General features: G+C 49.4%; 12 protein-coding genes across 12 annotated transcripts; 3 read left to right on the top strand and 9 right to left on the bottom strand.

Moving 5' to 3' along the window:
- Positions 1–30: 30 nt before the first annotated feature.
- On the bottom strand, positions 31–965 carry FIESC28_08492 (uncharacterized protein; the record flags this gene model as incomplete). Its single annotated transcript, XM_031162630.1, has 4 exons — positions 31–346; positions 392–496; positions 696–782; positions 832–965. The coding sequence occupies 4 exons, from the start codon at positions 963–965 to the stop codon at positions 31–33; spliced, it is 642 nt and encodes a 213-aa protein (XP_031013322.1).
- A 901-nt stretch (positions 966–1,866) lies between these two features.
- Positions 1,867–2,234, top strand: FIESC28_08493 (uncharacterized protein; the record flags this gene model as incomplete). The annotated part of the gene is made up of 2 exons (XM_031162631.1): positions 1,867–1,976; positions 2,024–2,234. The coding sequence occupies 2 exons, from the start codon at positions 1,867–1,869 to the stop codon at positions 2,232–2,234; spliced, it is 321 nt and encodes a 106-aa protein (XP_031013323.1).
- A 262-nt stretch (positions 2,235–2,496) lies between these two features.
- On the bottom strand, positions 2,497–3,306 carry FIESC28_08494 (uncharacterized protein; the record flags this gene model as incomplete). The annotated part of the gene is made up of 1 exon (XM_031162632.1): positions 2,497–3,306. The coding sequence occupies one exon, from the start codon at positions 3,304–3,306 to the stop codon at positions 2,497–2,499; it is 810 nt and encodes a 269-aa protein (XP_031013324.1).
- A 578-nt stretch (positions 3,307–3,884) lies between these two features.
- On the bottom strand, positions 3,885–4,217 carry FIESC28_08495 (uncharacterized protein; the record flags this gene model as incomplete). The annotated part of the gene is made up of 2 exons (XM_031162633.1): positions 3,885–3,990; positions 4,054–4,217. 2 exons carry the CDS (start codon positions 4,215–4,217, stop codon positions 3,885–3,887), a joined length of 270 nt encoding a protein of 89 aa, XP_031013325.1.
- Positions 4,218–5,240: 1,023 nt separating this feature from the next.
- FIESC28_08496 (uncharacterized protein) lies at positions 5,241–6,008 on the top strand (the record flags this gene model as incomplete). Its single annotated transcript, XM_031162634.1, has 1 exon — positions 5,241–6,008. The coding sequence occupies one exon, from the start codon at positions 5,241–5,243 to the stop codon at positions 6,006–6,008; it is 768 nt and encodes a 255-aa protein (XP_031013326.1).
- A 222-nt stretch (positions 6,009–6,230) lies between these two features.
- FIESC28_08497 (uncharacterized protein) lies at positions 6,231–6,710 on the bottom strand (the record flags this gene model as incomplete). Its single annotated transcript, XM_031162635.1, has 2 exons — positions 6,231–6,547; positions 6,596–6,710. 2 exons carry the CDS (start codon positions 6,708–6,710, stop codon positions 6,231–6,233), a joined length of 432 nt encoding a protein of 143 aa, XP_031013327.1.
- A 1,330-nt stretch (positions 6,711–8,040) lies between these two features.
- On the top strand, positions 8,041–8,897 carry FIESC28_08498 (uncharacterized protein; the record flags this gene model as incomplete). The annotated part of the gene is made up of 2 exons (XM_031162636.1): positions 8,041–8,270; positions 8,321–8,897. 2 exons carry the CDS (start codon positions 8,041–8,043, stop codon positions 8,895–8,897), a joined length of 807 nt encoding a protein of 268 aa, XP_031013328.1.
- Positions 8,898–9,204: 307 nt separating this feature from the next.
- On the bottom strand, positions 9,205–10,330 carry FIESC28_08499 (uncharacterized protein; the record flags this gene model as incomplete). The annotated part of the gene is made up of 2 exons (XM_031162637.1): positions 9,205–10,257; positions 10,322–10,330. The coding sequence occupies 2 exons, from the start codon at positions 10,328–10,330 to the stop codon at positions 9,205–9,207; spliced, it is 1,062 nt and encodes a 353-aa protein (XP_031013329.1).
- Positions 10,331–11,596: 1,266 nt separating this feature from the next.
- On the bottom strand, positions 11,597–12,265 carry FIESC28_08500 (uncharacterized protein; the record flags this gene model as incomplete). The annotated part of the gene is made up of 2 exons (XM_031162638.1): positions 11,597–11,777; positions 11,832–12,265. The coding sequence occupies 2 exons, from the start codon at positions 12,263–12,265 to the stop codon at positions 11,597–11,599; spliced, it is 615 nt and encodes a 204-aa protein (XP_031013330.1).
- A 747-nt stretch (positions 12,266–13,012) lies between these two features.
- On the bottom strand, positions 13,013–13,819 carry FIESC28_08501 (uncharacterized protein; the record flags this gene model as incomplete). Its single annotated transcript, XM_031162639.1, has 1 exon — positions 13,013–13,819. The coding sequence occupies one exon, from the start codon at positions 13,817–13,819 to the stop codon at positions 13,013–13,015; it is 807 nt and encodes a 268-aa protein (XP_031013331.1).
- Positions 13,820–14,827: 1,008 nt separating this feature from the next.
- Positions 14,828–18,441, bottom strand: FIESC28_08502 (uncharacterized protein; the record flags this gene model as incomplete). Its single annotated transcript, XM_031162640.1, has 4 exons — positions 14,828–15,898; positions 15,950–17,633; positions 17,690–17,955; positions 18,184–18,441. The coding sequence occupies 4 exons, from the start codon at positions 18,439–18,441 to the stop codon at positions 14,828–14,830; spliced, it is 3,279 nt and encodes a 1,092-aa protein (XP_031013332.1).
- A 6,052-nt stretch (positions 18,442–24,493) lies between these two features.
- Positions 24,494–24,907, bottom strand: FIESC28_08503 (uncharacterized protein; the record flags this gene model as incomplete). The annotated part of the gene is made up of 1 exon (XM_031162641.1): positions 24,494–24,907. One exon carries the CDS (start codon positions 24,905–24,907, stop codon positions 24,494–24,496), a length of 414 nt encoding a protein of 137 aa, XP_031013333.1.
- Between the last annotated feature and the right edge of the window lie 823 nt (positions 24,908–25,730).

Consider the following 25,730-nt stretch of genomic DNA (forward strand, 5'->3'; position numbering starts at 1 on the left):
CCTGACAAACAGAACAGTTCAGCTCCCACATCAAACCTCAGACCCACTCGGCGAAGTCCACGGACACACATCCCTCTCCTTAACGATCCCCAAGCGTTCTTTCTCCGCTTTGTCCGCCTCGACAAACTTGTTGAATCTCTTTTCAATTTTTTTGCTCACTTTTTTTTCTGCGTCGAACCGTTCCTCGAATTCGTCCTTTGCTTGCTGGTTGAGTTCTGCTTCCTTGGCACTCTCTCCGCTATGGAGACCGACGACTAGGAATACGACGCCGATGAGTACCAGGACGGCGAAGAGTATCACCTTGCTGGTGTAGCTCATGTTGAGGAATCCCATGGTGGCGGTTGGGCTGTTGATGTTAGAAAATGACTTTGGATAGGGATGTGTTACTTACTTGGTGGTAGTTGTAGATAGTTGAGATAGGGCCTTGGGAGTGGTGATGAGGGATGAAGGGCAGTCACTTGGGTAGTAGAGTGAGAGAAGACTTGAGTGGAGGACACTTGGTATTTTGGTTGTGGCAAAATCACTGCCTCAACATTTTGATTGGAAAGTTTAGGATATTATCAGAAAGTGTATTTTCCTCCCTCGTGATGACAAGTTCCAACAATCCTGGAAGAAGGTTCACACAATCCCAGGTATTTCCAGACATAATTCCATGCATTTCTAGACATAATCCCACGCAATTCCAGATATCATACCACCCGCAAAAAAGGAAACCTGGTGTCGAGGTGGTGTTCAGTTTTTCTCGTTCATGCTTGCCCCTGAACTTGGCCTTGACTTCGCTTCTTCGTCTGTTGTTAGAAAGCAATATCACGATGATAGTCTTGGATGTACTTGCCTTCTTCTTTGCTGAACCAACCTTCGATGGCGAGAATTGGGAAAGCCGCGAGGTGGAGAAAGCACCAGTTGATTGCATCTTTGGCCCTTTCTGGGATAGACGCCTTGTTGACAAAGATTCTGGAAGGCATTTTGGTAGTTGTTTGTGAGGAAGTAGTGGGTGGATGATAGTGAAAAGGGATGTAAGAACAGTCGAACTTTTTATGGCCCAACCAAAGTTGATTGACTTTGATCGAAGTTCAACGACCTCTGTAATGCCCTCTTCTTCCTTCTTACGCAGAATCCGCAGTTGCATTCTTTACCAAAGCGATGGGAATAAGAAGGAGAGTCGTTGGTCTTAGCATCATACACGAGAGCGATGACGGTTATAATAATGAGTAAGCCTACACCGCCAAAGATGAGGATCTGGTGCCAGGGCTTCGGTTCTCTCATCTTGAAGTGTAGATGTCTCCACAAAATAGGGGTACACGGATGATGGGGTTTGTTGTAGATTGCAATGGAAAGGCAAGGTGACTTTCCGCTGACTTTGGCAATATCTACAGCCAATGATTACATGCCGTATTTCATGAAGGGGGTTTATTCGTTTGGAAGGTAATTGAACGCATCTATCCATGTGATCATTCTGTAGAACTTAATTGTCGAAGAGAATTATCTTATAGGCAGGTAAGTTCCCCTCCTTGTTGAGGATCTCCACGTCCAATGATGACTTTCCGGATGGTACGAGGGGAGCAACTCAATTCTATAATCATTGGTAAACATTCTAGGGTGAACATTACCTTTCTCAAAGACGTGAACACCTATGGTGTCTCCCTTATGAACAGGTCAGTGGCTCATTATAGCGTGATCATTAGCATTGCTTAATATGAAGAGATGTAACCAAAACCCATAACTATTCGGACATATTGGACACACCCATGGGCATAAAAGTGTTCTCTTGAATCGTCTTCCCTTCTTCAACTATCACCAACCTCGACTCCTGACAAGCTATCCAAAAAGGCCCCCAACGCCAAAAGATTCCCGCCGGTGCCCAAGATGAAGACCTGGCAAATCTTCCTAATCGCCTTTTTCAGTATCCTTCTTCTAGCCGGCTGTCTTGCCATATGTGCCGGTGGAAAAAAGGGCCCGAAGCCGCTCCCGGATGAGTGAGTACTAACAAATCCCTTACAGTGAAGTGGTCTAACGCTTGCAGTCACCCTTGGCATCTTTCTCAGGATGAACGAATCCCAACCAAGACGAACAAATATCCACAACCACTGAGACCGAAACGACACCCGTCGACTGAGGACGATCCTGAGGATTCCACTGAGATGTTCAAGGAACTTAACAAGTTTAAGATGAAGAGGGATACCCCTCTCTATTGCCAGTGGTCGTCGAATCTTTCTACGGATTTGAACGACTAGCGCTGAAGCTTCAGGCTTGGATGGGGAGGTGAAGAATTTGGGGGTTTTATTCTGGCTATCCTAGACTTTAGACTTTCACTTCCTAGAACCGTACGTAATCAAGGTTTTTGTTGTAAATGTGCTGAGACCTTGATCCATCCCTTCAAAGCAAGACAAGACCCAAGTGATTCCCAGTTCCTCATGCCGATGCTGTTCATGTTTCGTTGGCCGTTGCATAGAACAACATCCAAGTGTGAACTGCTCGGAGCGGCGGTTAACTGCCTTATTCCTCGTACTCAGTCTCATCCTCGCCTTCGTCCTCGGGCTCTTCTTCGTCCCCATCCTTGTTTCTCAACTGGTTTTTGCTGGCAGTACAGGCGGCACAGAGTGCAGCGCCTATAATGGGTAGGCAAGGAACACATGCGAGTATTATTGTCTTTGTGCCCCAAAACGGCTCGTAAACCGCTTTTTCAACGTGATTGCCCACGGAGGGTCGCGCGGACGGCTTGACGACGGGGTTGACGGGGTTCATCGTGGTCGGAACCGGAGGTGGCTTGTCTTCCACATGCTTGTTGCATCCCCCGGGCTTCTTGCATGTTCCCCATATGTTGTGAGGACGAGGGACAGCAGATGGTAGAGCTGGCTTTGGGTACTGCATTTTGTCATCGTGGTTGACATACGGTTCATTGATGACAGTGCTTGGAACCTGAGGTGGGTTCATAGCCTTCCGATACTCCTCTCCGTAACCATGTACCGTCGGGTGATCATCATTGATTGGTTTATCTGCCGGGGGAGGGCGAGTTGGTCTGGTCGACCGGTCAGGCACAGGCCTGGGAGGCACAGCCCTCGGGGGAGGCACAAACCCCGGAGGAAGCACAACCTCGGGAGGAAGCACAACCCCTGGAGGCAGAGATCCTGGAGGCAGAGATCCTGGAGGTAGAGACCCAGGAGGAAGCTCCCCGGGAGGCAGAGACCGGCTGTCGAGACGAGGCGAGGCAGCTGATTGAGCTCGTTTCGGGTACCTCATCCTGTGCTCGTACTTTGCATCCGGGGCAGGGGCCGCATGATCATGTCCAGTTGAGTAGTGCGACATGGTGTTGTGGTTGTCCTTTTATAGGACGGGGCAGGTGAGGGATGAGAATAAAAGATGAGGAGATTATGATAGAGTAGAAAGACGAGGATGGGAACAGAATAAAGGGGACAGATCTTTATGTGCTTGGCTCAAAGCCCTAAGGCGTTTCTATGTTCTAATTAATATTGTCATTGGCATGGAATACTTTAAGAACAAGATGGATTGTCTCTCTTATTGGCTCGGTGCTGGTTTGAAGTCTGGTCATTCACGATGTATCTTGACTGCAGACTGCGTAGGTACGCCTCAGTTTACAACCTTCAACATCGAAGCAACCAGTGGTTAACAGAGAATTGGTCTCCAAGGTTCAGGGCGTCAAAATAAGTTATCCAAAGTGCATCTAATCTATCATAAGGTGGTCGATCACTTATATTATCATCGGCCAATTCTTCTGACACTCTGGCAGCAATCCAGCAGCTGATCTCCAAAGTCGTTGCTGGCCACCGAGGGACATTCTCAAAGCTACATTGCAACTGAAGCCATCCAAACCCACCCCTTCTCTAAGCATGATAACATTTTTCCGAACCCTTGGAAGCAGTTTCTTACTCCCCTTCGGACAAGATAAATTTCTTATTGAAGCACTTCTTGTTACATTTCTTGCAGTGCCCTTTACATCCGGGGATGCCATAGTAGTCGGTGCACGTAGCCCTACAGATATCACATTGTCCGTTACAAAGCCTTTGCCTCTCCTTCTCTGCCTCTTTTGCCCACCATGCGACCTTCGCCTCCTCATGCTGAGCGTACGCTTCGACACGCGATCGGGTCTTGGCTCCAGGGTCGGAAACGCCGAGAGAGGCCATTCCAATGATCAAGGCTAAGCCGACAACGACATAGATGATGATGGCCCATGTCGAAGTCCAGAAACTGCCGCCCATTTTGACGGTTGTGGAGAGATTGACGGATAAGTTTGGTTGTAATAGAGCTATTCATGGTTAGTATTAAATATGGAGAGATTGAGGCTCAAGATACGTACGAAAAGGGGTTCTGCAGTCGCAGTTAAAGTGCGTTGTGTAGCCTTACTTGGAGGTGAGGCTAGATAATAACGATGCCAAGGGCTGTGTTTTTATCCCTCCAACTTCTAAGAGGGAACGAAGCTGAATGGAATGGAAGTCCAACATCTTGACACTATAGCCATCGCCATCGATATGCAACCAGGTATGATCACATCTTAGTAAGGGAACCCTAATTTTGTTGAGATCATGGTCTTATGATGGGATCAGAGGCTTCTTTAAGTGTTCTATACTGGTGGACAGCAGTTATCCTTGTAACTCAAGACCAGCTGTGAGTGAGACTTTGGCGTACTCATTGGGCGGGCGAAGAGCATATTTAGAGAGTTGAATGAGAGGATCGCCATGTCGGCCATCCTTCCACGCAGGGAAAAGGGGGCCACTCACAGACAGTACTCCAGGGCAAATTAGCCAGACAAATGGCAAGGAACTCGGCGACTCAGTCAACAGGCATAAAGCGAACGGAGACAATCCCCTCTCCAACCTCCTGAAATGTGTGAGTTTACTGTCCTATCTGATCGATAAGTCAAATCCTCTGCCACCGAAGTAACGTGTCAAGGCATAATGACAACTCAGCGACAAAGTTATATCATAGACGCGTCTCGATATCTTGTCTCGTTGCGCCTCGGAAGCTTTTTCATCCCCTCATTCGCTGTCCTCTCGGTAACAGAAAACCTTGACAACAAAGGTACCCAATGACAAACCAAGCAATTATGTCTGTGATGTTTATTATTTATTCATCTTCCCAACCATGTGCTTTTTGTTGTCCTCGAAGACTTGTTCTTCTTCCTTTGGATGAAGTGCGGATTTGAACAACAGGTGTGTAGTGAGAGCCTTGTTCCTTGGCCATCATCTCTAACTTCCTTGCTCAACTACAGAGCTGAGTTCATCATGGCTCCTCTACCTGCAGGTCGGGACAAGATCCCTGCCCACGACACTCTTTTCACCCGCGACACGCTGCCAGAGGAATACGATGCACAATATGAGAAGACTTATCACGAGGACTCAGAGCTTCTTTCTACTAGCAAGCGCGGACTGAATCCGCTCTCGCCTGAAAGTCTTTCAAACTGGGCCTATGATCAACTTCGTGGTCCTTATGACAACCAGCCTCCTCCACCAGGTCAACCCCCTGACTATTGGAAGCATCGCCGACCTGCTCTTATCTATATTCCTGACCACCCGCCGACTCATCCACCGGCTCGACAACCTCCTTCTTCCTATGATCCTGGCTACCCAGAAAATCCTGCTTATGGTCGTGACAACCAGCCGCCGCGACCTGCTCCTGGTTACGATCCTGGGTATAGCCGTGATAACCTACCGCCACGACCTGCTCCTCATTACGATCCTGGGTATGGCCGTGGCCAGCTGCCGCCACGACCTCCTCCTCCTTATGAGCCTGGGCACCCACCAGCTCAGCAGATGCCCGCGATACACGATCCCCACGTCGACCAAACCCCTGGCCACGTTCCGCCTAAGCCAGCGGCTCCTTCGCTCGCAGAGAAGGCAGGGGGCGTCCACAACATGGTTTATATTGGTGGGGTTATAGGTGCTGTTGTGATTATTGCTGGTTTAATCTTGATCCTTAAGACGTGGATGGAGAAGAGGAAGGAGAAGAAGGAAGCAGAGGGCGGCGGTGATGGTGGTGGTGGTGATAATTAGACGCCTTTGTCGGTGAGTATCTACAAGTCTTGACACTGGGTCACTTGCTGATAGCGACAGTTCTGCGATAGTGTTGGGAATGTTTTGAGAATTTTATCATTTGGACTGTAATTTGCATGACTCGTTGATTGAGACAGGATATCTTTCAGTACCGACACTCCTTCCTCAAGCGCTATTCTATAAGCCCATAGCGACACTTCTATGGCTTAATAAACCCTCTTTCTAATAATTCTCCCAGAGATCCTTAACGTACCCCTCGGTCAACCTCTCATCCTCCCCATAAATCTCCTGCCACCCCGTAAACCCTCTATCCAGGACATAAACATCCTGCTCCTTAGCCTCCTCCCCCATAGACCTCAATAAACCATCCCTCTCACGAAGATACTTGAGCGCCGCACTAGGACCACGCTGTTGACTCAAAGCACAGTGGAACACCACCGTCTTCTTATCTTTGAGGCGACGCACGAGCGTCGGCAACATAGCCTCCAAAGTATGAGCGGGAATATTTGTGCAGCCCTTGATATGACCGCCAATGTAATCTTGACACATCAGCTTGTGTGTAAAGTTCAATTTGGTGGTGAACTTACCATTATCACGAACGTCAATCACTGCAAAGGTTGGGTCGGTGGCGTTGACTTCCTCGAGGATTTTCTCTGAGAGGGATTTTGCGGATAACCGCTTGAGTGAGGCGATTGTTGTCATTGTGCGAACGTGTGAGAATAGTGCCCTTCTGGAAATGTGCATGTGTGATGAGTGAGGGTGCAAGTAAAGATGAGGCTCTGTCAAGGTTGGAATGCGTGGAGTCTAAATTTAGTGCTGTGCTTGGCGGAGTTTACCCCACGTGCATGGGTGACACTTTGGTGGGGGATCTTGTGAGGGAAAGAAGATTTGAGATAGGAGCAGATGACTCGAATAAATATTTTTTCTAATCTGGATGATGTTAATTATTCTTGAGGACCGGGAGATTACTACTATGTATGTATCATGTAGGCAATTCAGTGCAGACGTTCACTGTGAGCAAGTGTCGGGGTATAAGTAGAATTGGCGGCCGAGAACATCAGAGACGAAATAATTTGGTCAGCTTTTGCAAGCACTTATGCTCTTTTATTTTAGCTAGCTGCGAACAGGAAGGCTTTCATATATCTCTAGCTTGTTTCTCATAGATATTGCCGTGTTGCGTCCTCCAGCGTAAATCCACCGTGATGCTGTATTAAACTTCAAGACATCACCTTCTGCCCAAGGCCACCGACTCAGCATTTGACTCGACGATGGATGCCTCATCCTCCAGGTTCCCAGGATTTATACTTTCTTCAAGACAACCAAGGCAAGGTTATATATCCGGTTAACACTATACCCAGTGTCCAACAGAGGACACCGGCCAGAACAACTTACAAAGCGGTTCGACGTACATACATCCAAACCTTAACCAAGAACCACCACGTTCGAAATCACAAAATTACAAAAAACATACACAGCACTTACATAATCACGGCTTCTGTCCACGAGATGGCCAACATGATTCTCCACACTGGATAACTCAGCTTCTGTCTATGAGACGGCCAACATGATTCCCCATACTGGATAAAATAATCAGCTTCTGTCTCGTGACGGCCGAAAAATAAAAACATATTCGAACCTTAACACCGACCCTCCTCCTGAACTTGCTAACCTTCTGTCATTAATTCGTCAAAATGACAAACCTTCTTAGAGCATTCTTTTTGTCTGATGCTGTAAATCGATGTACAAATGCTACCCTGAAGATGATCCCTGTCTAATGACGCACTAACGACTGGGGCAATCACAACCTGCCCGTGAATCGCTCCTACCCGCTTTAATTAACAAACAATCTTGTGTTATTCTAGTCTCTTCTTTCCTTTATCCATTCACCGATTGTGTATTTGTTATGATTATCTCTGCCAAGCAAACCCTTCGTTTCGCTAGTACTACAACCAATTTTCTGCGACCGCTCTCTACTTCTTCAATTCGCACTCCAACATTTACCCCGCGACAACATCGCTTTTATTCTAAAAAGATGGGCTCGCAACCAGAAAAGAATGGACTCACCTCGGAGGAAATAGTCGCGGATCTTGGATTTACACCTATGATCAAGGTCGAGGACCCTTGGACCGTTGACAAGGTCGTCAAGGAGATTCCTGGCGGTGCGCCTCAGGAGGAGGCTTCGTCACCGCTTCCTTTTTTCCACATGCTTGAACGACTCAAGACGACCAAGCGCGAAGGATGGAGAAGATTCGGCATTGACAGGTAAGAACACTCATTCAATCTACGGGTAGAGGAATACTGACATATTGCAGGGGAGAGTCTATCGCCGACCACATGTATCGCATGTCTCTAATCTCCATGTTCGCACCACCCACCCTCGCCCCCAAACTCGACCTCGCAAAATGCATGAAAATGTGTCTCATCCACGACATGGCCGAACTCCTAGTCGGCGACATCACCCCCGTTGACGGCGTCCCCAAGCCCGAAAAGAGCCGTCGCGAGTCCGAAACAATGGACTTCCTCACCAAGAACCTCCTCCGCAACGTTCACGGCGGCACAACAGGCGAAGACATAAAAGCTATCTGGCAAGAGTACGAAGACTCTGAGACATTGGACAGCCACTTTGTGCACGATGTGGACAAGATGGAGCTTTTGCTGCAGATGGTTGAGTATGAGAAGCGTGGAGAGGGAAGGGTTGATTTGGGAGAGTTTGCTTATGTCGCTACGAGGATGCATTTGGAGGAGATGAAGGCTTGGGGTCAGGATGTTTTGAGGGAGCGGGAGGCTTTTTGGGGAGAGAAGAAGCATGTTCATGGTGAGAAGGGGGAGACTGGGGGTGTTACTGCTGAGAGAAAGGGTCAGCAGGACAATTACTACAACAAGGCTTGAGGGGTGTTTCATGGGAAGAGCTGGATGAATGATACCAATGATGGCATGGCGTATGGGATAGACGAATGCATGGGATGGGGGTTTAGATGGTGGCCACATAGACGTTAGAGGGATGAGCAATGATTAACGACATGCGAGCATACACTGAATTATCGCAAGACTTTCTTTCTTGTATTCTTTTATTGAAGCAACCATGCATCTTAACATTAGAGTAAATAAACAACCCGCCCGCCATTATCGCTCCACACCCCCAGACACCAAACTTTTATTCTTTTTCATTCATCATTCATCGCTCATCAACTTGCATTTACTGCTCGTTAGGTCCCTTGATAAGAACCTTGATCGCCTCTCCCTCCTTGACCTTCTTAAATGCCTCCTCAGCCTGCTTAAAGTCCACAACACCAGTAATCAGCTTCTTGACATCGACCTTGCCAGTAGCGACAAGCTCAACGGCAAGAGGATAATCGCCAGCGCCGTATCGGAATGATCCGCTTGCTGTAGCCTCCTTGATGCAGAATGCCATGATGGGGAAAGTAATGTCGGCCTTGCCCATACCGCCCTGGACGTAAGAACCTCCGTTCTTGAGAACGTGGATAGAGGCTTGGATGGAAGGCTCAGCACCGGATGCATCGATGACTACATCCGCTCCGTCAGGCAGACCAGCCAGGTCACAGATGTTCTTGGCATTCTCCTCAGGCGCAATGCGCTGAGAGGCATAAGTGTGCGTGGAAGCAAAGTCCTTTGCAAAGTCAAGCTTGCTCTGGACAATATCCACACTGACGATCTTGGAAGCACCGTACGCCTTTGCGACGGCCGCGCAGAGAAGACCAACAGGTCCAGCGCCCATGACAACGACGGAATCACCGGGCTTGACGCGCGCCTGCTTAACGATATGCACAGCGACAGCGAGCGGCTCAATCAGCGCACCCTCCTGAAGCGAAACATTCTCAGGCAACTTAAAGCAAAAGTCCGCAGGCGCAGACCAGAAACCGGTAAGAGTACCATGGTAAGGCGGCGTAGCGGCAAAGACCATATCAGGGCAAAGATTGTACTTGCCGGCGAGACAGTTACCGCATCGTCTGCAGGGGTAACCGGGTTCAAGAGCGACACGGTCTCCGACCTTGAGGTTCTTTACTTTGGAGCCAATCTCTACGATTGTGCCGGCGGATTCGTGGCCGAGAACCATGGGGTCTTCGACGACGAATTTGCCGATTGAGCCGTGGACCCAGTAGTGGACGTCTGAGCCGCAGATGCCGGTGTAGTTTACGGCGACGAGGACATCGTGGGGGGATTCGAGGGTTGGTTTGGGACGTTCGGCGAAGGAGACGTCGCCTGGTTTGTTGAGGATGAAGGACAGGTTCTGGGGGTGGTTAGTATAGACGTCATGAGGGGCCATGATGGCGGGGTAGAAGCTGAAGACATACGCTGGACATGTTGACTGTGGTTTGCTGTAGTTTGTTGTAGAGGTGAGAAAGGGTAGATGATGGAAGAGGAGAGAGGAGATGATTAAGTAGGTAGTCGTCACTCGTTGCTCAATGTGGGATGTCCGTCTCTCTTATATGGATCTGATCTGATCACCCCAGTAGTGTCAGTGTCGCAATGTGGAGTTTATGATAACAATTGTTCGCCGCAGGCCTTCAATCGCAACAAAAATAATCCTTTCGATGAGAATAGCCTGAAGTTATCTTAAGTTATTCTTCTATCTGGTGATAAAGAGAGGACATGTGTACTTGATATACCCACGGATGAACTGACGAGCATCACATGGCCATTCTCAATTTTTCTCCTCATGTCCAATGGCTGTGCTACGGTATCTGCCATCATGGCATTGTAGCTCTAGCTACACCCCCACGCAGCCTCAGCTTTCGTGCCTCGTCTTTACCCTCACCAATCATGAAGCCATGATATTCCAAGCTCATACGCTAGAGACCCGTCATGATGGGAGCGCTTTTCGATGGACTTGTCAATTTAGCCGGTCCAATCTTCACCGACGGATTCCACTCCACTTGACCAACCCACATGTAATTGGGGCGGTTAAATGCATCCGGGAGAAGCCACCAAGAGGTGAGGATAGTTGTTGTTTTACGTATTGTCTTCATGATAATAATTGTTGGATAGACTGCAATTGAAGCTTGGTGCTGCGGATGATATGAGGGAATTGGGGGATCATCACTCAGATCATGAACCAACTTATTCGTTCGGCACAATCCCCGAGGTATATAGCTTACAAGGACCTCCTTCCGAGCGCCGGCTACCGGTTGACAGCCGGTGGTCACTTGACCATCTCGTCTGACATGCAGTCTCGGGGAGAACACGACCTAAATGGAGCATTCAGATTGCAATCTAGACTTTGCTCTACCGGCATCAGCTTGTGTGTTTTTGTTCCTGCAGCGGGTATTGCTTAGCTCCAATTGAGTCGGACGGGGCGGAGATGCGGCTTTGGGAATAGCGTCCGGTGATGGGGCCGGGGCGGAGCGGGGACAGACTCCGGGACGAGTAGGCGGGATCCTGGCCTCCCGGAGCTGTTCTTAAAGTACTTTGTATATGGCCAAAACATAAGGTGAAGAATACAATTGGTAGTGTGATATCGAAGGTGAAAAAGTGCGACATGGCAGTAGGTAAGCATATCACAGAGCTTCACGTCAATATAAATATAGAAAATCCTTATTCGCTATTCCTAATTACATACGCCATTTCCTCTAGTTAAGGTTATAGTGCTCCTCCTGGTGACTAATAGAAGAATGTCTCTTGGTCGAACTCTCATGAGGATGATCGTGCTCAATGCTGGGCTCACCAAGGTGCGCCCTTAAAGCTGATGGAGGTGCACGAGCAGCATCGAAGTGACGGTGGTGCATATCCTTTTGGTATGAAGGGGTGTCACTACAAAGAAAGTGTTAGCTGTGAGGGATGCCATGGGATTGAGGTTGTACGTACAAGGTAGGCTTGGATTGTGAAGTAGAGGTAGAAGAAGAAGAAGAGGTAAATGTCTCAGGAACTCCAGGAACGTTCTCAACCAAAGACCTGACCCGCTGAGTTCGGCCACCCTCGTTGTGCTGTGTCTGGTTGCTAGACTCTAGGCCAGAAGTACGGTTGGAATTGTACTCATTGCTGGTTGACTCCAGACCAGCGTTGCGGTTGAACTCGGACTCAAGACCGGTGTTACGGTTTGTAGAGCCGAATTCACGCTGGTTGGAGCTGTTCTCTGTTACATCGTTGTAGGAGTTTGAGTTGAGGGAAGAGCCAGGGTTGAAGGAGGCATTGTTGGTGTTGGAACCAAAAGTGTTAGTGTTGGAGTTGTAGGACTCGCTGTTCTCGGTGTTGGAGGGGACGAGAGTCTCCTTAATCTTTCCCAAGAGATCAGAGGCCATTTTGAAGGTATTTGATGTAGTAGAGTGTAGTCGGTGTAAATAGTGTAGTAGTCTTTGGTGTAAGTGGTATTGGTCTGGAAGGATTCTTGAGATGCGAAACCCTCCCTTTTATACTCCATCAAACCGCCTCCCAAAACCACTTCCATCATTCTTCCATAACTATTAACCAAATGTCTCGCCATCAAATTCCCCCAATGAAACCCTCCTATTCGACCTCGTCGTCCCCTGCGTCATGAGAAACGAGCCATGACGTCGAGTGATCGGCAGAGCTTGTGATAAGCATATTTTAAACCTAAAATTAGTGTTCCCTGTTCCTGGAATGATCTAATGATTCCGATGGTTCTGGCCAAGATCTTCTACTCTAAGGTAGGCATAGCCGCAATTGTTCGGTGATTATTGCGCGATTAAGGGTACCCTGGTTTAAAGACATCATCGCATGGCTTCATTGGTGCCGAGGATGGAAATGCCAAGATTGAGACTCCGAGGAACGTTTTAGTGCAGGTGAATGTGAGGATTACGTTGTTGCGGATGTTTCGGTCGGTGTCTTGGTTTGAGGTTGTTAGATCTTGTGCTACGAATAATAAGCTTAGATCTGGTGGCACGTAAGCCTTGCTGAGATCGACCGTGATGGTTGCGTGCTTGAAGGTTGTCAAATCACATGCAATCACGCAAGCGCCATCAACTAAGCAACAAACCTGTTTTCAACTAGATAACATAATTTCTGTCTCTCTATCATTCATGCCTTGATTACCGCTTCATCACCATCCAAAGCCCAACTCCCAAAACACCCACCGCCCCAATCCACGGCAAGACAACCTTCGCAGCCCCAACCGCATTCCTCTGAACCTTCGCCTTGATCATCCTCTTCAACTCCGCCTGTTCATTAACCCAAGGAAACTCCACCTCTGGCACGTCCTTCCCCAGAAACTCACAAATAGGCTCCCAGCCCTGTCCCATGCGATACTCCAACAATTGGCCCTCAGGCACCATCTCTCTAATCACGCGATGATGTCGCTCCCAAGTCTCGCGCCCGTTTGCGCGTGCTTCGTCCACGTTCTTCGCTTGGAAGAGACCGAGCATCTGTTTACGCGCTGAACGACCTGCTGATGAACCAAGAATTGGTTCTAGGAAGTTGATGCTGAAGTTGGCCATGCCGTTCCAGAGCATTAGAAGGACGCCTTGGTCAATGCTTTTGAACCAGGGTTCGTAGTCGCGAATTGCCACGATGACTTTTGCATCGGGATACGCCTTGATCAATTGCGGTGCAAAGACAGAAGCTACATCTGTAGTGCCTTCACAATGACCGAAAAGCTCATCCCACTGCTCGCGCGTAAACGGCTTGCCTGTGTAAGAAGGCAAATTAGGAAAGGACGCATCGCATGCGCGTTCGAGAATGTCCCAATCTTGTGGTCTGTCGATTGCTTGGGTGGCATGGTAGACATTTTTGTAGCCCAGGATTGTGAGGGCTTCGCACATTGAGGCAGAGCCTGTGCGGGGGAGGCCTAGCGAGAGGACCTTCATGTCTCTCTTTTCTCTGGATGCTGAGTTTGCCATTTTGATGATTTGATCGAGGTGAGTGTAGAGTGGTAGATGGGAATGTTATGGTGTTGAGATGCGGTTGAGTGTAAGCCCTAGTTAAGGTACGGTCAGACTGTCGATCGCACCTGCATCTGTGGAACACGAATGCGAGGCTGTCAGATTCACGTCGCAATGGACGTTAGGCACACATCACGGTTATACAAATCTGCTGCAACAGTGACTTCGGAACATTCCTGCATTGCAACAATTATTGAGTGATTAAATGCGAAGTTGACCCGGCTGTGGTAGTACTATGTTGCCAGACTACAACGGTCAATCCTATATCCGTAGATCTTTGCTATTCATACGAATGCTTCATGCAGGCAATATCGGCTTGTCACAACTTCAAACTATACTGGTAGAGCGATTCATACACAGCAAAATAGCTAAGTCAGGACAAAAGCCAAGACCAGCGACCACGACTGTATACAACAACCCTAGACATCCGGCTCTCCCGATATCTTGTTTTACTTCAACGCCAGACGTCAATCGATCGGCTGTATCCGTACAGTATCCCATATGTCAAGACACCATCCGATTGGCACTCTCGCCAAATCTCCTCGGAACACTCAACACTGCCACTCATATAACGTCACAAAGTAAGAGTCAAGATTGTTCATGTTTATAACATTTAACTTCATTATTAAGGAACTACTCCTCTTATACTAGTAGATAAAATCCCAAGGGAACTGGTATATCCATCCATCCATTCGTTCATAAACCCTTTCTTTCATCCTCCTCGGCCAACGGTATCTTTGTGGGGTCCTCCATCGGTAGAGAGTATCACGTTCCAGTGAAACTCAAGTTCATTTCTCCTTCTCTTCCACCTTGTGGTAACCCTTCCACTTTTCGTTGGCACATCGCGTTTCAGCGAGGTGCATCTTTCGCGTGGCCGTTGAGCTGCTTCTCTTTTTTTCGTTCCCCCTCTTTCTATCTACTGGATATAGCATCGTAGTGTATAAACTTTATGTTCATTCAAATCATTTACGCCTTCTTCTCGTTGTGGGCGTCAGCGTTGGGGCGCTGGGTAGCGTTGCCAACCTTCTCAGCATCGTGGCGGACGCTGGCCTCGCTGGAGTCAGGAGTCATGTACTCGCCGAAAGTGCGCTGCTCGAGATCCATATCCTTCCAGTCAGTGCCCTGGGACTTGCGAGCCTGGCGACGGAAGAAGACACGCTTGGCGAACTTCCAGGCCTCGATACCACTGAAGAAGAGGGCGGCGGCGATGAAGACAATGCCCCACTCCCAGGTAATACCCTTGTGCTTGAAGACGGTGTCGCTGATGACGGGGATATACTGGATAGGGAAGAGGGTGACGACACCGAGGATAATGGCCCAGAAGAGGAACTGGTTGCGCCAGATGTCGTGCATCCACTGAGTGAAGTAGAGCTTGGAGCCGGGCTGCATGCGGAAGAAAGATCGTCGCTTGTCAATCATCTCCCAGGCAAGGAAGAGGGAGAACCAGGTAAGACAAGCAAAGGTGGTGGCACGAGCCTTGAACACGGTCTCACAGCTGTCACTGTATCGGTCGTTGCATTCGGTACCGAGGTTACCATCGCCAAAGGCGTACATGCGGAGGACGAAAGTGCTCAGGCAAAGGGCAGCGATCCAAATACCATAGACGGTCGTGTCGACAAGAAACTCGGCGGAGAAAACACCAGTCTTGAGAGAGACGGGGGGTCGTTCCATAATACCAGCGACGGCACGCTCGAAACCGAGACCCATGTCAGGAAGACCAGAGGTAGCCATGATGATCCACATGATCTGGACGGGGGCGATAGGGAAGACGGAGAGACCAGAGTCATCCTTGAAGACAAGACCGACAAGCAAAACAATAGCCTGGGCGACGTTGGTGGCGAGCACGTGGAGAATGAACTTCTGGATGTTGTCGAAGATACGGCGACCTTCCTCGATAGCGGCGACGATAGAAGCGAAGTTGTCGTCACTGAGAACAATATCGGAAGCATCCTTGGCGACATCGGAACCGGCTTGACCCATGGCAATACCAACATCAGCACGGCGGAGAGAGGGAGAGTCGTTAACACCATCACCAGTCTGTCACGAGTTAGTCGAATGCATCAAAGGAAGAGAGAGAAAAGAACATACCATAGCAGCGAACTTCTTACGGCGGTGAAGAGCTTCAATCATGCGGACCTTGGTCTGAGGAGCACATCGGGCGATGACAAGAGGGAGGAAAGGAAGCTGGTCGACCTCGTCGTCGGTAAGACCATCGAAGGTGGTAGCAGTCATAACCATGGTAGCGACAGTGTCCTCAGCAACCATATCCATGCGGCTGGGGAGGATACCGACCTCAATAGCAATAGCCTTGGCGGTTTCGGGGTGGTCACCAGTAAGCATGTGGACGGAGATACCAGCCTGGTGGCAAGCACGGACGGCAGGAGCAGACTCAAGACGGGGAGGATCGTAAAGACCAACAAGACCACGGAAGACGAGATCACACTCAACAGTAGTACGGTCAACCTCGTCACCCTTCTTCATGTCGACAGAGTAGGGTTTGGAAGCAAGAGCAAGGACACGAAGACCCATACCGGCGAAAGACTCCATGTTGCGGAGGATCTCCTCCTTGAACTCCTCGGTCATGGGGACCTGCTCCTCGTTGTCCTCAGGGCAGTAAGTAGTACAAGCACCAATGACACGTTCGACGGCACCCTTGGTGAAGGCAAAGAGTTGGCTGGATCGGTTATCCTTCATAATGACAGACATGCGCTTGACATCAGAGTCGAAAGGAAGCTCGGCGATCTCACTGTACTGGTTGGCACCATCGTGGCTGGTGAGCTTGAGACGGTTCCAGTCGAAGCGAGAGGCAAGGACCTGGATAGCAATTTCGGTAGGGTCACCACGGGCGTGCCATTCACCGTTCTTCTCGTTGACGGTGGCAAGGTTGGCAAGAGAAGCAACTTCGAGGAACTTGGTAAGACCGGACTTGCTCTGGGAGAGGAGCTCACTGATGGGAGAAACGACACCACACTCATCACCGCCGGCCTTGAGGGGAAGCTGGTGAGGCTGCTTGCGGGACCAGCGAAGTTCACCAATGGTGGGGTTGTTGGCCTCGGTAGCGTTCTCGATAAGGTAGGTTCCCATTCCAGGAGTCCAGGCACCACGAGCAACCATCTTACCTTGGGTAAGAGTACCAGTCTTGTCGGAGCAAATATCGGTAACAGCACCAAGGGCCTCAAGAGCCTTGAGGTTTCGAACAATGACATTACGCTCAACCATACGCTTAGTTCCGGCAGCCATGGTGATAGTCAAGACGACGACCAAACTGGCAGGAATCATAGACAGACCAGTAGCAACGGCATAGATGATAACCTGTTGGGAGGCGTTGAAGTTGTTGGCGGCAAGGACGATGATAGCACAGATAACAGCGGTACCAAAGAGGTAGATTGCCAGTCGGGACAGCTTCTTCTGGAGAGGTGTGCCGACGTTGACACCGAGGAAACGGCCAATAGCGTCGGTAGTGGTGAGAGTGTAGGCTTCGAGGTATCGGTGAGGCTTAGCAGAACCGTCAGGCTTACGCTTGACAGGACGGACCTTGCTGTCCTTCTTTCGGAGGGCGGCAGCGATAGCACCAATCTCAGTGGAAGTAGCAGTAGCAAAGACAATACCCTTGGCGCGACCCTTGGTAACGGTGGAGGAGCTGTAGGCAACGTTGATACGATCACCAGGTCCGCAGTTGTCCTCGAAAACCTCATCCTCGTTCTTTCGAACGGGAAGAGACTCACCAGTCAACATAGCCTCATCAGTCTCAAAGTTAACCGCCTCAATCAGTCTAGCACGTATTAGTAAGAATGACCCAGTATAAAACAAGCATAAGTTTAAACTCACCGGACATCAGCAGGGATGGTGTCTCCGGTCTTGATTTCCACAAGATCACCGGGGACGACCTCGACGGAAGGAATAACCTTGGCGTCTCCATCACGGACAACACTAGCGGTGGGAGAAGACATGTTTCGGAGCGAATCCATAGTCTTCTCGGCAGAGTATTCCTGGAAGAAACCGACGGTGACGTTGAGACCAATGATGAAGGCGACGACACCGCCTTCAATCCAAGACTTGATACCGAAAGAAACGGCCATGGCAAGAATAAGCACCTTGGCAGACGTCAGTATACGACCACATATTGAGGGTAATGATTAGAGTAATCATGGGAACGGCGGGATGCCCAATCGGGTGAAATGCATATGTGGGATAGGTTGAAGATGGGAAGAGGTAAAATAGTTCCAGCCATTGAAAATATGCTTAAACCATGACGTTGAAAGTGTGTGTGGGGGCGCGCCCAATGGCTAGAAGGGAAAGGAAAAGACCGTCAAAAAACTTACCAATGTCATGGCGTTTGCGACCTGGGCAATGATGATCTTGAGGGGCTGAACACCATCGGCGTCACCAAGATCGTTGTTGCCGAACTTTTCATGTCGAGCTTTGGCTTCAGCAGATGTGAGACCGTGCATGGTATCAGTCTGAAGCTCCTGGACAACCTGATCAAAAGTCAAGGCGTGAGCTGGGCGGCTCATGGGCTCGTTGCTCTGACCCGAGACATGGTTGTCAACGGCGGCATCCTGCGCTTTGCTGTTACCCATGGTTGAGAGTCGAAGCCAGCTGGCGCCAGCTTGATGTGTGTTGTTTTCGGTGGTGATTGGGAGGGGGGTCGACTCGAGAGGGTGAATTAGATTGTTTGTTCCATGCGCCTATGTCTGGGGGATTCCTGTAAGGGATGTATTTGCAGGAAGGCCTTTCGTCTGGCGTAGGGTATTTGAAGATCAAGAGAGAGATCTTTGAGGAGAAAGGTTTCCAAAGATTCTGGACATGATGCGGGGAATGGGGAAGTCTTATAGACGTCTCATCTCAATCTCGAGAGAGCCGGTTCAATGCTTATCTCGTGTTCTCAAAGTCTTGGCTCAAGTCACCATCGGGGTCAGGGAGTGTATAGTGTATGGTTCCATCACCCATACTGGAGTAAACCCCACAATGCCAAGCATGTTCCCAATTTTTCCTTCTCTGCTGCTTTCTGTTCCAAAGGCGGGGGGTCTGGATTTGGGAGCGATGGTCTTGGCTGTAAGACCAAATCTTGGTTGTTGTTATTGTTGAGAAAGCCCCCAGAGTTCCTGCTAGACACTAACAACCACCGGGCTTGGCCGAGCGACCCCGGTGGATGGCCGCCGGGGGCCCATAACTTGATAAAAGCTGATTGGTTGGGTCAGGACCGTACAGAACGGTGTTTTTACTGCTGGACGGCGCTGTAGAGTCGGGGGGACAAAAGACTTCGCACGTCATTTGGGGACTGGGCAGCAAGTGTGACGCGGCGTGGCGGGTTCGGTCTCAATTGGCCTCTCTTAGTGGACGGCGGAGGGCTTGGCAGAGGCTTGGTATTCTTGGGAGACCAGGATGAAGGCCTCACCAGAGTCATTGCTTGCTGCTGGGAACCACTGAACCCGAACTCGAGCCTTGGAAGAGGAGACCGCATGGATCAAAACAGCGGTCATGAGAGGATATCGTCAGTGCTGGTCTGGGGTTTGGGGTTAGATTTGGGGTGAACGGGTCAAGACAAACTCAAAGCCTTGCTTGAAGCCTTGTTCAGCCATCACCTGGTGAGGCTCTCGTGAGGCTCAAGGCTGTCCATGGTGGAGCAGTCTGTATTTTTCTGCAACCGAGCTCAGTGAAGTGCAGCACGGCGCACTGGCCCCCATAAAATGAACCGACGTTAGACGAGGCGTTGTTTGGTATGGATGATGGCTGCTGGTATGAGAGAGTGAAAGCCAAACAAAGCCACCCCTCCCCCTTCTGTTCCATGACACACACCATTTGTCGCTCTACCTTTTCGGTAATTGTCTTGTCGACGAGGGAAGGGTTAGCAAGATTGGCATGTCTGGGCATACATAATTTCTGTTGACCAGGTCGTCACGTCATTGGGTCTATACAGTATCGTCTGTGTCGCTACTCGCTAGTCTGTTTGTTCTTTGCTGACCATGGCCATGCTTGCCATGCCATGGCATGAGGCTTGTTTTTTTTTTCCTGCACGTTGAAAGATAATGTCGTAGTGGTAATCCAACGCAAGCAATAATGAAACGATTTCTGAGGCAAACTTTGCTCAACACCAATCGCACCAAGGGAGCAGAACAGGGCCGTAGAAGAGCCGCCTGCTTATTCTTTCAGCTTGCATTGCCGAACAGTGATTATCAAGAATCGGACCACGGAGATGCGTCGCCGACGCCGACACCGACAGTGATATCGAGAAGAACGGCACGGACGAGATTATCCACAACCGCCTCTCCTCAATTGTCACTGGCCTCTCTCTTCTTCCGTGGACCGGGGAGATCTTGGGGTTGCGATCAGATCTCGAGATATGTTTGGTCAAACCATTTGGCGCGTTACGCAACGTCCTTGTCGAATGTTGTTGCGAATGGTCGCCAAGCATGAGGTGCAGGCACTGCCACCCTTGGCAAGACTTGAAGCTGTTAGTCACAGAGTCTTATCTTTGCCCAGATTTTGGAGGATGCCTTAGCTAGAGCAAGTACCTCGACGTTAGCGCCTCCAGCTTCCCAGGGGTCCACAGAGCGCCCGAAAACGTGAGAGGATAATGTACTAACGGGAGCTATCGAATCTGGGTGGCAACAACCACCGCATCTATCCGTCAAGTGTCAGTGTCATATCAGTCACGTGATGAAAGTCCACTGCTTCTAGAAGACATCCAAGCATGCGAGGTACATGGTACGTAATCTGTCCTCCACCAGATCATCCAGGATCTCCTTGAAGGTGACAATAAGCTTAAATCGTCGGCTTTTTTTCTCTCATAATGGCCCACATTATTGATAATTCTCTTCGAATTCTCTGCACTACCCCCCTTTAGCCGCATCAGCTTTTTCGTGAACCCACGAATCAGGCAACACGTAACCATCGCGTTGCATAACCATTGCGTCCAGCTTCCTCGACCAGAACCAGATGCAATCCTCTACGACTCAGTTCACATGCGCTAGCCTTGGAATGGTCTCCGTTCGGTTATTAATACGACCCATACAATATTGAGAATGCCGTTCAATAGACGGTAAGAAGCTGCAAGGTGCAACTGGAGACGATGTGCTGATCTTTTCCTCCTTCAGAACCGCAGATCACAACAGACGCCGGACGCGGAGACGCCAGACTACTTGTGTGTGAACTACCAAGGCGAGGAGCAAAAGAAGCGCCGTATGCCGCAGCAAAACGCAGCAAGAGGATTCGCCCGACCCACTCTAAACGGCACTTTGTCCTCACAGAAACGGGGCGCTTACGGCTGGCACCAGGATGGCCATCTCTCACAGGCCACTGGCTGGGCTCTTGCTGGCATATGTAAGGCTTTCACGGGGGAAATAACGGGGCAGTCATCTCCTGATTGGATCCGTCCTCCGGATGCTGTCTCGGGGCGGACACAGCGGGGACAAGCCTCCCCACGGAGGTGCCCCGGTCTCCAGAAGGAGGCTCCAATGCGAGCCTCTCAGCGGCGGAGATATCATCTCTCCTTGTGGGGATAAACCCGGAACCGTCGGCGTCGCGACCGCAATCGCAGCATTTTCGCTACGGACGTGAGACAACGCGTGGGGGCTTTGCTTTTGCAAGAAAAACGCAGCACCGAGGAGTACCATTATGGAGAAAGGCCGTCCCGTATCTGCCTATCTCCGTAGGGGGGGAAAGAGAAAAAGAAATTTCTACCTGCATGTTCCAAAAACTGTGCCGTGTTCCAACATTCACGATCCTGACCCAATGGTATTAAGTGATACCAATTATGGTGCCGTTATTGCCGTTGAGTAAAGCCGATTGTGATTGGGATCATTGAGCAATCTTTGAGGCTGCCTTTATGAAGATTCTCGGTACCAAGATTATGATGATCGGTCACCCTGGAGCGGGAACGGCGGTCAAAGACAGCATAATTGAGGCCCGGGACCGGAGTCTTTTGACAAGTCACCAGGGTCCAACGACTCAGGCACGGACGGATTGTTGGCCGGGGAGTTTGAACTGAACACCAACGGGGAGTATCAATGACACACGGCATATGGTACGCTCGGGCTTCGGCGATCATGTTTGCTACTCAACACTTCAGACTCCGGATATCAATATTCAGAAGCAGTAAGCCGAGCCTCCTATATGCGATCCACAGCTGTCTGGTCTACAAACTCCAAAGCGACCGGATCATGGTTTCACTGCTATCAGCCGCAGGGGGCCCTGAAGCACGAAATATGTATCTACCGACTGTCTGCCTTGACCAAGAACTTGGCGATATGGAACTTGGCCGAAAAGCTCGCAAATGGCGAGGTTGAGCTTTGGGACCTATCGTACCATAATTTCGAGGATATGTCTTGGCTTTCAGAGCCCTGGCATAAGCGTCAGATTTCCCCAGGCTTCGACTCCGGCTGCATTCAACAAAACTCCGGGGTGAACCATCACAACTTCAGCCATTTTGACGCAGCCAAGCCTCCTTGCTATTGCAGTCACGGTCTGGGCCTCGATAATCTGAAGCTGTGCAGCACTGTCAAGCCTTTTTCCAAGGACGATCCCTGTGGGGTTCCAGATGTTGTTAGTTGTGTTGAATATGTATCACGAAAACTAGGCGGATACTAGTTGGTATAGTTCGGGCCTTTTCGGTTGTTATCTAACAACAGCTGCAGGTCAAGATCCTTAGATCTCTATCTGGGACTATCTATTCACGGCAGGCAGATCTATATTCCGTGCGCGTATCTCTTTAGACGCTGGCTTTATCTTTGCGCGATTCCAGTTCTGGAGAGCATACAGTACAGGGTGGACAATTGATCCGAAGAAGGGTCCATCCAAGATTCTGTTTGCCATAGTCTTGGCTATATGCCAAGATTTTGGAAGTCAATCAATTACATAACAACGATTCTTAGCAATCTCGAATTGATATAGAGCCCGTTATTGTAGCCATCCATATTCTATCTGTGACAATATTGCTGCAAGAAAACGAAGAGGCGTCTGCATCTATCTGCAGGTCGGATAAAGAAGCAACAAGAACAAAACGGCAGCGGAAACGCCCAATCTTGGAGCATGAGCGGAACGGTGGGCGGCCCCACAAGAGTCCCATTGCCAAGTGCAGCGGGTGTCTTAGGTTTACGAGGATGTTGCATGGATAACACCAGACCCAACAGCGGAGTGGGCGCGGCGGAGCCACTCGCAGCAGAAAGAGAAAAGAGGAGGACACGTGCCCTCCGCTGAAGACCCCGACCCCCGAACATGATATGGAGCGGAGGGTGAGGTGTTGCCTGAGGATAGGCTGAGTCTGAATGGGAAGGAGGTTGGTTTACAAACTGACCAGGCGACCAGGTATCATCAATGTCCAAGCACAGACATGTCACTGCGCACCTATTCTCTTCTCGCCAAGTTGAAGAAGCATTTGACAAGCCCTTGGCTTGAGACATTAACATGACAGCCATCGACAAGACCAAGTCCAAGCGATCGGTTGTTTAAGCCGGGTATCCGGTGCACCTCGCCAGACATGATTCTCGAGGAATATCGCAATAATTGACACGCATGCATTATCAGGAGGCGAGATTATTTCTGGAGTTGCTGGTCATGAGGTGAATCCTCAGCATAACTATGAGTGGAAATCAAGATCAATTGACAAAACGACGTCACGCCCGTAAGAATATGTCCGAAAAGAACACTTCACATACATCCAAAGTCCTACATGGCTAAGCGATCCATGATGACCTCGGGACTCAGATTCATCGGCCGGATAGAAGGGAGTTTTTTTTTGAGAAGGGGGGGACCGGCAGCACCAACAAACGCTCATTATGACAAGAGATAAAAAGAGCCAAGAAACAGATTTTTTTTTCGAGACACACCCAAGTTTCGATGCTTGCTTGTTGCTCGATGAGGTGCACATGGGGGAGGCGAAAACGCCCAGGCTCGCCAAGAGAAAAATAAGACGACCTAAACTAAACGTCCCAAACAAGAGACCGAACAGACACCTCAATCCTTGCCTAGGAAGGTTCAACGTGCAGAAAGTTGTCTGGCGCTGAATGGTTGCAATTCAACAGCCGTTTCTTTGATCGTCAACCACCAGACCAGATCACCAATGGTCATGCGTGGGGGGAAAGCAACGATAGACAACGCACGCGACCACATTCAGAAAACAGATATCCTAACTCTGTTCTGCACGAAATAAAGGGCCCCTCCCCCGCCTGTGGGAACTCCTCATTTTGAAAGCTTGGCGGGAAACTCTGTCTCCAACCCAACCGGACTGTATGCATTCGAGAGGCGTTCCCGCGGGTAACTATCGTTGCAGCATTATCTATCAATGGGTAGGGGTTTTACGAAAAGGAAAAGGAAGAGAAGCAAATACTGACAATTAGAAACTCGGACTATTACTTTATCGTGGAGCCAGAGGCTGAAGTTGAGCTTCTTGGCGACTTTGCTAGACCGGGTTATAGTCCGGTTGAATGTTGGCCTGAACTATAGTTAAGTTACGCGGATAGACATACATGGACGGAGGTCAAAAGTAAGAATATGTATGTTGTAATACGTTAACGTCGTTTAAATTAACATGACAGGCTAGATGAAACATCATCCAGCAGAGCAAAAAAGTCCAATATTCGCCAATATCCCCCAAACACCCAAAGCACCTTCACTCATTACATCCCATCATCTTTATATCTTGGCCATGTGGTGAAGACAGCACTTCCAATCTCCTCCAGGACCTTGTCGAAAGACACTGTGGCACCAAGCATCAGTGGCCAGCATCTCTCCATTGACCAGCTTCCAGCAAGTAACACGATAGTTGAGGGCGGAAGCCATGAGATCGATCTCGACAAACTCTGGCTCGTCGTGGATCTTGTATGCGGTCCAGGGCTCGTACTGCTCCTCGAGATACTCTTCGAGGGCGGGCTCGGTTCGGGGTGAGTAGACGCTTTGGTCTGGTTCGCAGAGGACGGCGTCTTTGGTGATGTATTTCCACATGACCTCTGGTTTCTCGGAGGTGAGGGCGCGCCAGAGGAGGGCTGATGCGTCGAGGGTGCCCTCCTTGTTGCGGTGCTTGATAGTTCCTTTCTTGATTTCGCCCATTGTGATTGTATGTAGTGGTTATAGACAGTATTGGCTGATGATTAAACGGTTGGTGTTGATGAAGATAAGGGATGAAAGAGAGAAATTGCAAGATAAACTCGATCTCATTGACTACCTGACGTAGACACTGGGAATTTCTGCTTCCATTTCTTGCATTTGCATCTCTCAAAACCTGGCATCCATCATGTTTAGAATCCCTGCCCATCCTGACGTCAGAGCTGCGCAACCCTTTCAAAAGCAGGATATCAATTCTACCAATTGCAAGAAATATTATCTTGTGAAACAACAGGTTATTATCACTGTTATTCTATTACTATGTATGCTCATTCTCGTGATAATGCAAGACTTGTTTTTGTTGCATTATCTCAACTGTCCGAATGCCAAGACATGGTCCGTGATGACGGTAGCTTCGGTGGTAGAATCGTCTTTTTCAAACACCACCACGTTTCTACTTAATTCGCTATCGTTGACGGTACTATTCTCGGACCGGAAGGTGTTTAGGTCAACTTAATTTTGCTTAGTCTCACGATAGTTGAATGCCAAGAGTAACCTCCGGAGGTGGAGAGAGCTTCGGCGATGGTGAATGTGACGTCAAATCAGGGTCCAGGGTCAAACAGTAAGCATATTTTTGTTGAGTGAATGGGATTGTGAGTAAGGTACTGTAGTTGGTATTCATCATCGTGGACTCGTTATATTCTTTCATAAAAACTAAATACACATATTCCTCCGGTATAGAAGGGTCTGTAGGTCACATGCGGACCAGACCCTGCACACTAACAATATTACCCGGTATCCTGTCCTTTTTTCCAGCGCCGTAGTACGA

The sequence above is a fragment of the Fusarium coffeatum genome (genome assembly GCF_003316985.1).
Source record: "Fusarium coffeatum strain FIESC_28 chromosome Unknown BRIP53273_contig_199, whole genome shotgun sequence".
NCBI lineage: Eukaryota > Fungi > Ascomycota > Sordariomycetes > Hypocreales > Nectriaceae > Fusarium > Fusarium coffeatum.